Below are 13,047 nucleotides of genomic sequence, written 5' to 3' on the forward strand. Positions count from 1 at the left end.
ATGACACAAGCAATCACCGGGAGTGTTTGAGAGAGAGCCTGAACCCGGTCCATTGTCCGTCTCCTGTTTCTGTGCCAAGCCATTAAAATGTGATGCGTCAGTGTCGGCGTTTTTCGATTTCTGTCTTCCAGATCAGCATCCTCGATTCCAAGAGGGGGATGAACGTGGGCATTTTCCTCAAGCAGTTCAAGAAGTAAGTCCCCCCCGGCCTGTTTCGCCGCCTCAGGGAAGAGCGGCTTACGTAAAGCCCTGGGGAGCACCAACAAGCATACAAGTCACGTTAAAAGACGGCCGCACACGAGGCTTTTAACTTGAGAGATTCGTCGAAGAGCCTGGGAGAAATCTAAATGTCAAGTCAGGTTTTATTTATACGGCGCCAAATCACAACCCGTCTGTCTGAAGACGCTTTCCACGCACAGCAGGTGTGGACCACGCTCTTTGAGATGATCTGGAGAAACCCAACATCCCCATGCCATCCAGCAAGATGGAGACTGAGGGGTTACTAATACCAGTTGCGCTAAAAATGACATGCTAAGAGCTGCAATGATACAATAATAGCTTTTTATCAAAAAAATATAAATGGGGGATCCATACCGAACTGCTTCGATAGCTCAAGAAACGCCTTCTGGGAAGCTGCAACAGGAGAGCCCATGGACTCTAGAGAAGATATGAGGTTCCTCTCATTCACCGATGAAGGAACGTGAGTGCAGACAGTAGGACGAGTACCAGGAAGCAAAGTGAGCCTATAGCAGCATAGCTAGGCGCTAGGCTAGTGCTAACCACGGTGATTTGAAGTTGGTTCCACAAAGAACCTCCCCTCCCTCAGATCTTTAGTTTTACAAAGACAAGGGACAGAATCTGCGTCTGTTTCCTCCGGTGTAAATTAACCAGATCTAGAAATCCCAGTACCCTTTTTTGAACCGACCGTGTGTGTCACATACGGTTGCAGAGCGAAGGACGGGAATAAAGTGTGTGAGGTGTCCGTTTACATGCCGGCTGTATTTGCATGGCTCCCCACAATTTCAATGACATTTGACTGTAAGATCTGAGCTGCACTCATCGCTCTGCGTTTCATCATGGGCTTGTCGTGCTATTCCATAAGCACACATTTTCCACGTAATCTTTGCCCCGGACCAATCACAGGGCCACCTTTTGAGACATACAAGTATTCACCCTCTCTTCTTAGTCATCCAGGTGATGAATTCTTGCCGAAATCTTCTTGTCTTGGTGACTGGACTTGAATTTCTTCACTTGAAGACGTTTCAGAGGTTTCTTCACTTCTAATTCAAAGTTCTGTGGATCAACTCTTCCATTTACACAACAAGCCACCCTAACTTAGACCCGCTCAAAACCCTGGCAGTGATATTTGGGACCTTCCCAGAGGTCAGGGGTCGGCAACCCATGTGGCTCTTTCATCTTTACACTGCGGCTCCGAGTGGCTTGGGAAAGTCGATTATAAATATTTAATTGAAGTGTATTTCATTTGTGTCAGTTCCTTTTTTTAACTTTTAGTTCTAAGTTGGAAGATTATTGTGATCTTGAAATATTAAATGAAATTATTATTTTTCGCCGCTCAAAACAACGTCACGCTGGCGGAAGCCAGTAAAGTCCCGATTTGCAGATGCTGTGCGCAGAAGTTCACGAGCAGAAGTCTCATAAACCTGGTAAAATAAATATTTATGAAGATATTTTGCAAATATTTATTTTTTATTGTTTACTGACACAGTGATTTTTTTCCCAATTTATTTTTAAAATTCAGGTCAAGGCTCCGCTACACGCTCTGAAAGCCCAAAGCTCAAAATGAGTTCATTTCATAAATAAAATTTAATTTTCTTAGAAGTAACACACTATACGCTTGTTTATACAAAGTGTGAAGTGAATAAAAAGCAATTTATACAGTTGTACCTTTATTTTAGACGTCAAAAAGTAATTGCGGCTCCCAGTGTTTTCTTTTCCGAGGAAACCGGGTCCAAATGTCTCTTTGGGTGTTACGGGTTGCCGACCCCTGGTTTAGGTCATTAGAACTGAAGAAGCTTCTGGGATGAAGCGTCTTCAAGTGAAGAAATTCAAGTCCAGCTGCCAAGACAAGAAGATTTTGACAAGTATTCCCCCTCTTGTTCCCACATTTGGACAATGCAGGGTCTCCAGTCAACTTCCTGCATGTGTTTGGACATGGAGAACATGGAGAAAAGCGTCCCGTGTCTGAACTTGATTCCTAAACGTTGGCCCTTCTATAAACGGATAAACTCCAACATCATCTGGACTTATAAAAACAAGAACGGAACAAAAGCGCTTTTTCTAAACATTTCAAAAACTTCATTCAAAAAAAAAAAAAAAAAAAAAAAAAATCGACTCTTCCAGGTCCAACCGCTCTATTGTGGACGAAATACGACGAGGAGAGGGGAAGATCTACGGGGCGGAGCTGCTGAAAGACCTGCTGAAGCTGCTGCCGGATTCAGAGGAGGTTCGTGTTGATTCTAACAAAATATGAGTGAATGAGCCAAAGGCAGGAGCTTAGCATGAAAGACAACAACTCGCTGAGCTTCCTCCTCCTCCGTCCTCACAGATCAAGAAACTTCAGGCGTATAAAGGAGATCCCGACAAGCTGGCGCTTGTTGACTCCTTTATGTACCTTCTGATCCAGGTGCCGCGGTGAGTGGGTTCCAGTTGCAATAAAAGAAGAATTGGTACATTTTGTGCTTTCTAAGTACCGTCATACTACTATTGTGCACTCCTTACCTCACTTGTTACTAAGACACTTATCACTTGTTTACTAAGACACTTTATAGTTTCACTGAGACACTTTATAGTTTATTGTTTATTTTTATTTCTAATTCTGCCTTTTCTTTTTATTATTTATTACTGTTATATTTTCTGTAACTCTGGCACAACAATTTCCTTCGGGATTAATAAAGTTATTCTTATCTTATCTTATTTCCGGACTTTTGAGCGCACCTGAATGTAACCTAGACTGGCTAAATATAAACAAATAAATCTATGTGTAGGCCTCACAGAGACATTTACACAGAAACTTTTTTTTTTTAATTTTAATTAACATACCGATAACATCCACAAATATGTTCTGGGGAAAAAAACAAAACAATATAAATTAGCCACGTCGTCATTTCAGCCGCAGTGTTCAAAGCATGTGGAAAAAGTAGCGGCTAATAGTCTGGAAATTACGGTACTCTAACCGCCATTTGGAAATAAAAGCATTGTACTAGTATGTATTCTTTTTGCAGGGATAGCACGCAGAATCCTGTGTACTGCAGTGAACCTCAACTCAATGATTATTAGAATTTTTAAGCTTTAACATGGCTAATGAGTTGAAACACTAGAAAATGGGCAAAAATGGGGTCAAAGTAAAAACTGGTAAAGGAATGATCCGTCCAGAAGGACCAAGAACTTGAGCTGGAACTTAGCGGTCACAAGTATTGACCCCAAGGGAGCAGGAAATAAGAAGATTGACCGTGAAACTCAGATGAAGTCCTTTATCCTGTGGGATCTATTGACTCCCCTGCTCTGCGTCCCACCAGGTTCGAGGTTCGCATCGAGGCCATGGTCCTCCGAGAAGAGTTCTCCCCGTCTTGCGCCGTGATGAGCCGCGAGATTGACGTCGTCCGGGTCGCCACCAAAGGTAGACAAAGACTAAACCTCAATTATTTGTGCCTGAAAAGTCACATTCTTGGTGCAAACCCAGTGTATTGATGTACTCAATAAGAGCAGAATTAGCATTTGTCATTAGCGTAGCTGGGGAATAACACAAGTGCAGTCAGGCAGGCAAACTGTAAGACCTTGTGACAAACCTGCACATCCTTTGAGCCTCTTCTTGGCTGAGTCACCCTGTCCTGCCTCCCTACCTTTTTTTTTTTCCTCCCCTCACCTCTTTAATACCGTGAACTTTTCTCCGCATTGCAGGCCCATTGGTCAAACGGAGTAGAAACTCCTCCGGTGCCTTTTAATTTAAAGCTGTCTGCAGAATTTAACATTTGCCCTCACATGTGGAGAACGGGAATCGGGAACTTCATGCAAACCGTTAGTTTTAAACACCATTGAAACAGTGTTTTTTGTCTCCGATTGAGCTGATATTGATCCCGTCCTTTAGAGCTGATGAGCTGTGAGGAGCTCCATGCCATATTGCATCTGGTGCTGCAGGCCGGGAACATCATGAACGCGGTGAGTGTGCAAGTCACCGCCAACACGGACCTTCCTTCTGCAAATCAGCGATATGTCAATCTGGTGGGGACGCCCCTTCCTTGTTTGCTCCCACCTCAGAAGGCTTCTGCTTGATACTTGATACATGCAAATCGTCCAAATGTACCAGCGGTAGCTTGAAAAACCCTTAAGGCGAACCTAAAAATTGGGATACATTGGAGACTCTTGCGTTGCACGGACCACCATTTGTCCTTTAAGTATCGGCTAATTCGGCCTTCATGGGAGTGCATACTTTGCTTCGCCCGTTTGCCCAACGAGGCTCAGTCGGTGGAGCTGGGGTTTGTCCAAATCGGAAGCTCGGCAATTGGATCCCCTGCTCTTCCCATGAGCATACTGAAGCGTCCGTGGGTAAGACACCAATCCCTAAATTGCTCCAGATGGCTTGGTTAGCGCCTAGCGTGGCAGCACTTCTGCCGGGTGTGAATGGATGAACGCTATCGAGTGTAAAGCACTTTGAAACCATGTGACGGAGTTTTTATTTCCCTTCAGAATGCAGTATGTGCGAATAAATACACAGAGTTTTATGACCGTCGACAACACGCCGAGTGCTCCCATCCGTTGTCGTCTTCCTGTTTCCACTCACGGTCCGTTCCTCCTCCAGGGAGGCTACGCCGGCAACGCCGTTGGCTTCAAGCTGTCGTCCCTCCTCTCGCTGGCCGACACCAAGGCCAACAAACCCGGGATGAACCTGCTACACTTTGTCGCCATGGTGAGCCAAAGTGTCAACAACGACACATCGACACTTGGACGTCATCCGTTATCCTAAGACACGTGTTCTGTCTAGAGTTAGATAGAGGCCATTGCAAAGTGTCCTTGTATAAAATAAAAGGCTATTTACTTTTGACAGGGAAGTAGTATGATAAATCGGCCTCGGTAAACACTGCCAGGCGATAAGGGGCAGGTAAACAGCAGATGGTAGCTGGAATCGGGATAGCCTCTGCAATCGGACAAGGTGTTACGCAACCAGACAAATAATAATCGTCTTCAGTCACCATGTGTCTCCATGTAGGAGGCGAAGAAAAAAGACGAGGAACTGCTGAAGTTTCCGGAAAAGCTCAAGGATGTCCAGAGTGCCGCCAGGTAAGACGAGCGCTCGTTGCGTGGAAAGTGCCGTCGAATCGTTTTGGTTGTTTTTCATCAGCCGGCTTCTTCAACAACAGTCCAGGACAATGAAGGAAAGAATCAGAAGTTTGCAGATGACATTGTGATCTGTAGTGAGAGCAGGGAACAGGTAGAGGGACATCTAGAGAGGTGGCGGTATGCTCTGGAAACGAGAGGAATAAGGTTCGCCGAAGAGCAACCCAAGTGGTGAAGCTACAGGGAGTGGAGATGAAGAAGTTGGAGAATTGAAGTACTTAAGTACAGAGCTCTACCTGTGGAGAAGAAGTCAAGAACGGGTGGAGAAAGTATTCAAGGAAAGGTCTAGAAGACGAAGGTGAGAGCAGCCATGTTGTCTGGTTTACACTGAGAAGAAGACAGGAGGCAGAGATGAAGATGTGGAGGTTCCTCCCCAGAGGACCAGGAGGGAGTCCTTCAGAGGGACGGCACGCTAGATGTCCTGGAGATAAAGTTTGGACATTGACAGAAGACGGGTGGTGAAGATCTGGATAGAAGGAGGCTGAGGTTGGGAAACCAGAGGGTTATGGTCGGAGGGAAAGAGGACAGCAAAGTTAGTCGGTGTGAGAGGAGAGGGTTAGATGGAGGCAGATGATCCACACCTGGAAGGAACGTTATGAATAATGTTGGGAATTTCAAAACATTTAAAGCAGAATGTTGCTGTTTTGGTCCTGACCCGTTCACAGACGGGAGTGGGAGTGAGAAGTCGACCCAAGTTCCATCCCGACACTTTGACATGGAAGTTCACAAACACATGACATCTGCGCGAAGAGCGGCGCTCTGACAGTCCTGTCGAGAAAGCGTCGACTCGCCGGCGGCGTCGGACTCTGTCGGTTTCACAAGGTCATCTTTGCGTGCCGTCAGTGCAGTGCCTGCACAGCAGGGCACAGATATTTCCTCCCTCCCTCCCTTAGACGTGAACATAATCACTTACCGCAGTGCTGTCTTCGCCTTTTTTGGATTAGTCTGACAGCAGAAGCGGCGACAGGGTTGTCAAATGCGAAGCAGGGTAATGAATAAATGTCTTCATGCTGTAATTGTAGAGTCTCAGTGGAGAACATTGAAGTGGAGTTCTCCTCCCTGTATGTCCGGATCAAATCCCTGGAGGAGAAGGTACAAGGAGATCCGGAGCTGCTCCGTCAGCTGGAGCCCTTCCTGCAGGTGGGGTGGCGGTGGTTTCGTAACACGTTACATATACAGTCCATGCATTAATGATGACGTCGGCGCTTCTATCTTGAGTGGTGACTGTCCGATGACCCGTCTCAGAGTTCGGCTCAGACCCTGCAGGAGGTGAAGAGACGCAGGCTGGATCTGCGCAAGGAAGGGAACGCCCTCATAGATTTCTTCTGCGAAGACAAGGACACCTTCAAGTTGGACGAGTGCTTCCGCATCTTTCAAGACTTTTGCAACAAGTTCAACAAAGCCGTGAAGGTTAATGTGCTTAAAAGGCTCATTCGGTCCACTGCCGATTATCAGATGTCAAATTTACACGGATCTCCTCCTCCCTTTTTGTCTCAGGACAACGCAGACCGTGAGCTGAAGGAAGCTGCGAGGCAGCGCCGGCTGAGGGAGCTGGAGGAAAAACGCTTTGCGTGGTCCGGCGCCGACCAGAACGGGTGTTTTGGCCGGAGCAGCAGCGAGAATGATGTGGAGATGCTCACTAAGGAGGGCCTTCTGGATTTCCTCCAGCAGAGGTCCCAAAGTCCAAACAGCCCGCTGGGACGCTCCGCAAGCGCCCGCCGCCACCGTCACACCATGACCTCCGTAGCCGACAGGGAACTCCAAGGGTACCTCGAGCTTTTTGGCGGGAGTGGGAACCCCGCGGACTATTCAAAGTTTAACAGCCTCCCACGCTTGGGTCGCCCCCCGCAGCGTAAGACCACCCCCTGGATCTTAGCCCAGGACAACAACCGGGAGCTCGGGTGTGACAGGCAAGTGACATCTCCACATGCAGAAACTGAACCCATCAGCCCTCTAGCCAGGTTCTCTTCTTCTGGACTGTGCGCTGCCGACGACAGGTACAACAACAATAACTTCTCCTCTGTGTCAGAAGGCAGCGGTCTGCCGCGGCCTTTTTGCGTCTTTCAGAAGTCGAACGCAGCGATATCTGGCCACATGAATGTCAGTGTGGAGAAGCACACTTTAGTTCCGGGTCCTCAAACCTTTGACCTACCCAGTCCAAACAATAACACTAACCACATGCACTTTGTACGCCTGGGAGATGTCGTGCTGACCGATTTGGAAAAAGAGAGGAGACCGTCGCCTGGTAAGATTCCAGACAGCCTTCCAGGAGATAAAGCTTTGGAAAGAAGGGCAGATCCCAAGGCTGCGTGGCAGGCGAAAATAGATTCCCCGACACAGACCGAGGGCTATCCTGAGAAAGAGGAGGAGGAGCCCAGCACGTTTTCGTCAACAACCTGCGACACCACGCTCCCATTGGACCCCTCCGTACCTGGCAAGAAGCCGGTGTTTTACATACTAGACTACACTGAAACAGACTGCTCCATCACCTTGGACTACTCCGAAGTCGAGAGCTCATCTCTGACGAAAGACGGAAATCATCTCCGATTGAGCGACGGCAGCAAAGATCAGGGGAGCCAACAAGACCCCAGTTCGCTCTCCTCTAATTTGGGGTCAATGTCGCCCCACGACGAGTCAGTTTCGACCAACGATCTCTCCGTGCCAAGATCTGTCGACACGACGTGTGAGACTCAGCCCGCCGCCGCAGAAGCGTGGGAAACCGAAAGCAGCGATACTGCGGAGGGACGACAAGACGTCGGAAAAGATGTGCGGCGAAGCAGCGTAAACCTCGCGCACAAGAACGGCAAAGCCCTCAAATCGGCCAGGAGCGGCGGCGGATGCGGAGTGCGAACGTTGACCAGCAGCGAGAGCCAGGGGATGCGGAAGGTTGTGCCCATCAACAAGACCAACAGGACGAGTAGCAGAAAGCGTGCGGAGAGGGTGTCGGCGCCAGATGCGGGAGAGTTGCGTCGGCCCCTTCGTGACCAGAGCATACCGGCCAGAGGGCGGAGCGAGAGGACCGCAAGACCTCCCCGACACTCTAGCTTGCCACCAGAGGAGTCCAAAGCCCAGAGGGGGAGCGGTATCTCCAAATGGGTACGTGATTCGACCTCGAGGGAGGCCTCCATTCAGAAGCCGAGCGCCAAACCTCTGCGGAACATCCCCAAGCCACCTCCTGAGGAGAAGATGTGCCGCTCCACCTTGAGAGCACTGGCTCAGGGAGGCCCCGCCTCCGAAGGCACCGCACCAACACTCTGCGCCAAGAGCACCTCCGACATTCCAAGCTTCGCCCGCAACACCGTGGCCTCGTCTTCCAGGACCAGGAAGGAGCAGGGTCCGCCTTCTGTCCCCTCGACCCCGTCTCGCAGCGCCTCGTTCTTGGCTCGTCAGATCACCGCCAAGCAGAGCAGGTTATCGCCCGCGGTTCACGCCGGTGAGGAGCGACTGCAGGGGACCGGCCTGCGACGGGTACAAAGCATGAAGGCCGCCGGCCGCGGCGCCCACCGCAGCGAGACTCCGCCTCCAGCGCGGGAGGACGCTCGCAAGACAAGCTGCTATTCAGAGAAGTCCGTCCAGTCTCGCGATCCGACCACATCCGGCCGGAGCACCAAGCCCAGCTGGAAGTAGAAGCACGACGGGCTCAACGTGTCACCATCTGCCCGCCCCGTAACACAACTGTAGACCATGCAAAAGACAGGAAACGGCCGAAGCTAAAGCTATCTCGCCAACTTTGTATCAGGGTCATGTATTGCAAAGAGCAAGAAGCAATGAACATCTCCATGCGTTTCTGTTTTGTTCGTACGAAGACGTTCCCGTCTTTTCTGTTCTGGTCTAAGCTTACATTGCCGGTTTTAGCAAGTGACTCCAGGCCCTTTCACGGGAAGAGCCCCTCCACTCTCATTGTCCCAATCAAAGTGGAGTAAAATGAAGCAAAGACAAACCAGCGGTATGCTCCGCGCTGATCCCGTACTGTTGACGTGGCTAGAATCGAAGTTTTGAAAACTATTTCCCATCGCAATCACCGACGGCCTCCGAAGGAGTGGCCCGACTTCCAGGCGACCCTGGAGTTTCTGCGCCCGAAAACCCCCACAAGTATCATCTGGTGCCTGCGGTGACGTCGATGCACGCTACTGACCATACAATGCTGCTACTCGGCCTACACCTTGGTGTCATCTTCAGTGTCCTTTTCTTTCAGGGTTAGGAGATGCCTTGCTCGCCTCGCTGCCTTCACAAGTCCCGCTATCGCGTCCCACTTCCTTTGCGTCATACCTCAGAAAAAGAGCAGTGGCCTTTTTGACCAGGAGAAACCTGTCTGTTTGATTTGCCTCTGCATGATCAATCAAGATGATATAGACAATATCTCTTTAAAATCATGGCCTTTTTTTTTTTTTTTTTTTTTACAAACCGCTCCTATATTATTATCAGATTATATAAAGTGTCGGATTCGTGCTCTGGTGTAAACAAACCATGGTACCTCTCGTACCATGCGTAGCCTGTAGATGACTTAGAACTCCTCCATACTGTCATGGAGAAGACGTGCATGTAGGAGATGTTCCATAGTCAATTCCGGTCTCGCCGCCGCCAAAGAAAACCGTTAAACGGGCGAAAAGCCCATCGCGCTCGGCGCCATCGATTTCGCGGGGCTTCCCGGCTCCCGCCCGCCGCTTGTTTTCGAGTCACACGAAACTCAAAATGTCATTTTAACTCCAAGAACTGCTAAGTATTAAAATCACTGCAGCCGATTGTGAATTAATTGTAGTTACGTCACTCCCTTAGCAGAGCCTGATGCGTCTCTAAGGTGATTTACTTGGATGTTTCAAATGCGACTCGACTCTCGTAGCACTTTAAAATATCAGTCGGAGGAAACGGTTCGATCAGATTTGCGATAGAAATAAATAAGAAAGAGTTAAATCACAAAAAGCGCATGGATGTAAATTGTTATTATGACATCATCTATTATGACATCCTCCGTGCTTTAACACCGGTTAAAATTAAACAACTAAAATCTGTGACTTGAAAAAGGGCGAGGGGTGAGAGGAGCCGCCACACACACACACACACACACACACACACACACACACACACACACACACACACATTGCAATCCATTGCCTTAAAGCTCAATGTAGCGGCGTCGCCAGTAGAAGGAGTAGAACCCGCTCCATCCCACCGACACCCGATCTCCACCCGAGACGGGTTTGCTTTTGTAAATATGTAAAGACATAGTATTTTTCAGACTATCGATATGTTTATATAGCGTTACGAATGAAACGTTTTATTTTGAAATGGTTCCCAGCTCACTTCCCTTTCCCCCCGTCATGCAAATCAAGCCTTCGTTGAGGTAGAACTTGGATTTTCCCTGAAGACGATGATGAAGTAGCACCTGATTCAAGATATTTATGATTATTTTTTTCCTCAATCACTGTGTAAGATTCACTGTGAGGAACAGAAGTGGCTCCAAAGTTCTTTTCTTCTCCGTCCTCCCAAAGAGGAACCTCCTCATCTTCATCTCCGCTGCCTCCGATCTTCTCCTCGGTGTCCTTCACCTCCGTCTTCCCTTTTTCTCCTTCACCACCACCTGCTTGCACACATTTCTCCACCCTTATCTTCCAAAAAAAGGCGTAATATAACTTAAAATGTAAATCCCGATTGTTTTTTTTTTCACGTTCTCTGGATCACACTTTGCAAATCTCTGTATTTTCTCAAAATCTTGTTGCTGCATGCAACAAAAAAAAAAAAAAAAATTCTTTTTTATTTTTTATTATTTTCCCGTGTCAAACAGGACCTTCCTTGTGTATAAATCCATCCAATAAACCAATTACCGCCTCCGAATCTGTCAGACGTGTGTTGAGCGTGAATCGCCGGTGCGAGGTCGGTCAATCTCAACATTTATTCAGCCGCGGATCGGCCGTCACGTGGACGGAACGTGCACGAGCACGAGCTCGGCCTTGCTCCTTTTGTGTCCGACCATCCCTTCCCCCGCCAACCGCCAAACGCCCCCGAACGCTGACGTCTTGTAACGGCCCGGCGGACGCAACAATGGTTGCCCTTTACGTTCTTTATCTGTCCGGTGCGGAATTTGCATACTTGTCCTTTTCACCACTTCCTTGTCGCAAAAGCGGTCGCCGTGGCAACGGTGTCCAAACATCAATTGGAGCGGCCGCTTAAGAGCCCTGAAAAGCAGGGAGGCCCTTTTGTCAAGGTTTATTATGCATTAAATTACCCCGTGTCGCGTTACAGACGTGCAAAATGCAACAAAGAACACAGAATATATATTAGTAAGTGAGCGCTGTAAGGTACTTCTTATTTCCATGTCTTCTTTTATTATTGCACAAGGGTGCACGTGCTTTTTTAACATGAAAGCTACTTATAAAATATCCAAATCGAAATGATCCTCCAACTATAAAAATGCAAAATATTTTTTTTATATATTATTATTATATATTTTATTATTTATTATACATTATATATATTTATTATATTATTATATTTATATATATATATATTATATATATTTCAAATTCAAATATTTTTAATTTTGTGCTATATACACTGCTCAAAAAAATAAAGGGAAAACTAAAATAAATAATGAAATATTCTTATTAAATATTTTACATCGTTGAACAAAATCACACCAAAATGATCAATGGAAATCAAATGTATGAACCCGCGGAGGTCTGGAATACAAAATGAAAGTAGAAAAACACGCAACAGGCTGAATATCTTTTAAAACAAGTCCAAATGAATCCATATTGCTTTCAGTTTGATTTCACACAAGTGCGATTGAGTTTCATCGTGTTGTTTAATTGTTCCCTTTATTTTTCGGAGCCATAAATGTTAGCGTACCTTGCATAACTGCACAAATCCATTTTGCACAATACCATTTTTTGGCTTCTTACTCGGTCCAACTCACCCCTTTAATACCCTTTCTTAAATTTAAAATGAATAAATTGGGGGATAATTAGGTCACTAGTTAGCGTTGTGCAGCCGTTGTACGTGGTGACCCATGTGTGAGAAAAGGTCAGATGTCAAACCGGCTGCCCTGAACGTCAATTAAGTGAGAAATTTCAAATACTAAGCTGACATCTATTTATTTGCGATCGACCGGTAGATCACGATCGTCGTTTTGGGCGCACCTGATCTAAAAAAAAATCCAAACGCTGTGTCCAAAATCGACGATACGGTCGTTTTTTATTCGCCGACGGAAGTAAATCAAGTCGGAATGAATACATTTAAGGGGTATTTGGCAACAATACACTCTATATCACGTTTCTCCATCCGGAAGACGCTACTTGTCTGACCGCGTTGTGCCAAGTGTGAAGTTTGATGCGGGGGGGGGATTATGGTGCGGGTTGTTTTTCAGGTTCCAGTGGTTTGCAGTGAAAGGAACTCTGAAAGCTTCAGCATACAAGACATTTTGGACAATTCCGTGCTCCCAACTTGGCGGGAACGGTTTGGACCAGAGCGCGAAGCAAAACCGAAGACATGGACGACAGAGTCCGTCGTGGGTGAGCTTGACCGGCCTGCTTAGAATCCTAATCTAGACCCGACAGATCACCTTTGGGGTGATTTCGAGCGGAGTCTTCTCGTCCAACATCAGTGTGTGACCTCACAAATGCGCTTCCGGAAGAACGATCCAAAATTCTCATAAATACACTCCTGGACCGCCTTCCCAGAAGAGATGAAGCTGTTCTA

General features: G+C 47.3%; 1 protein-coding gene across 1 annotated transcript in view; it reads left to right on the forward strand.

Moving 5' to 3' along the window:
- fhdc1 (FH2 domain containing 1) overlaps window positions 1-11,181 on the forward strand; it is a 35,464-nt gene extending 24,283 nt beyond the window's left edge. The window contains exons 3-12 of the mRNA XM_086157513.1: window positions 132-193; window positions 2,362-2,464; window positions 2,567-2,652; window positions 3,537-3,637; window positions 4,106-4,176; window positions 4,817-4,924; window positions 5,225-5,295; window positions 6,375-6,492; window positions 6,598-6,762; window positions 6,850-11,181. Coding sequence (XP_086013639.1) covers window positions 132-193; window positions 2,362-2,464; window positions 2,567-2,652; window positions 3,537-3,637; window positions 4,106-4,176; window positions 4,817-4,924; window positions 5,225-5,295; window positions 6,375-6,492; window positions 6,598-6,762; window positions 6,850-8,979 — 3,015 coding nt within the window. The 3' untranslated portion in view covers window positions 8,980-11,181. The remainder of the gene's footprint in view (window positions 1-131; window positions 194-2,361; window positions 2,465-2,566; window positions 2,653-3,536; window positions 3,638-4,105; window positions 4,177-4,816; window positions 4,925-5,224; window positions 5,296-6,374; window positions 6,493-6,597; window positions 6,763-6,849) is intronic.
- The last annotated feature ends 1,866 nt before the right edge of the window (window positions 11,182-13,047 follow it).

This window comes from Fistularia commersonii, chromosome 12 (assembly GCF_037954325.1).
Source record: "Fistularia commersonii isolate RoL2024-O1a breed Wild chromosome 12, RoL_Fcom_v1.0, whole genome shotgun sequence".
Classification (NCBI taxonomy): Eukaryota; Metazoa; Chordata; class Actinopteri; order Syngnathiformes; family Fistulariidae; genus Fistularia; species Fistularia commersonii.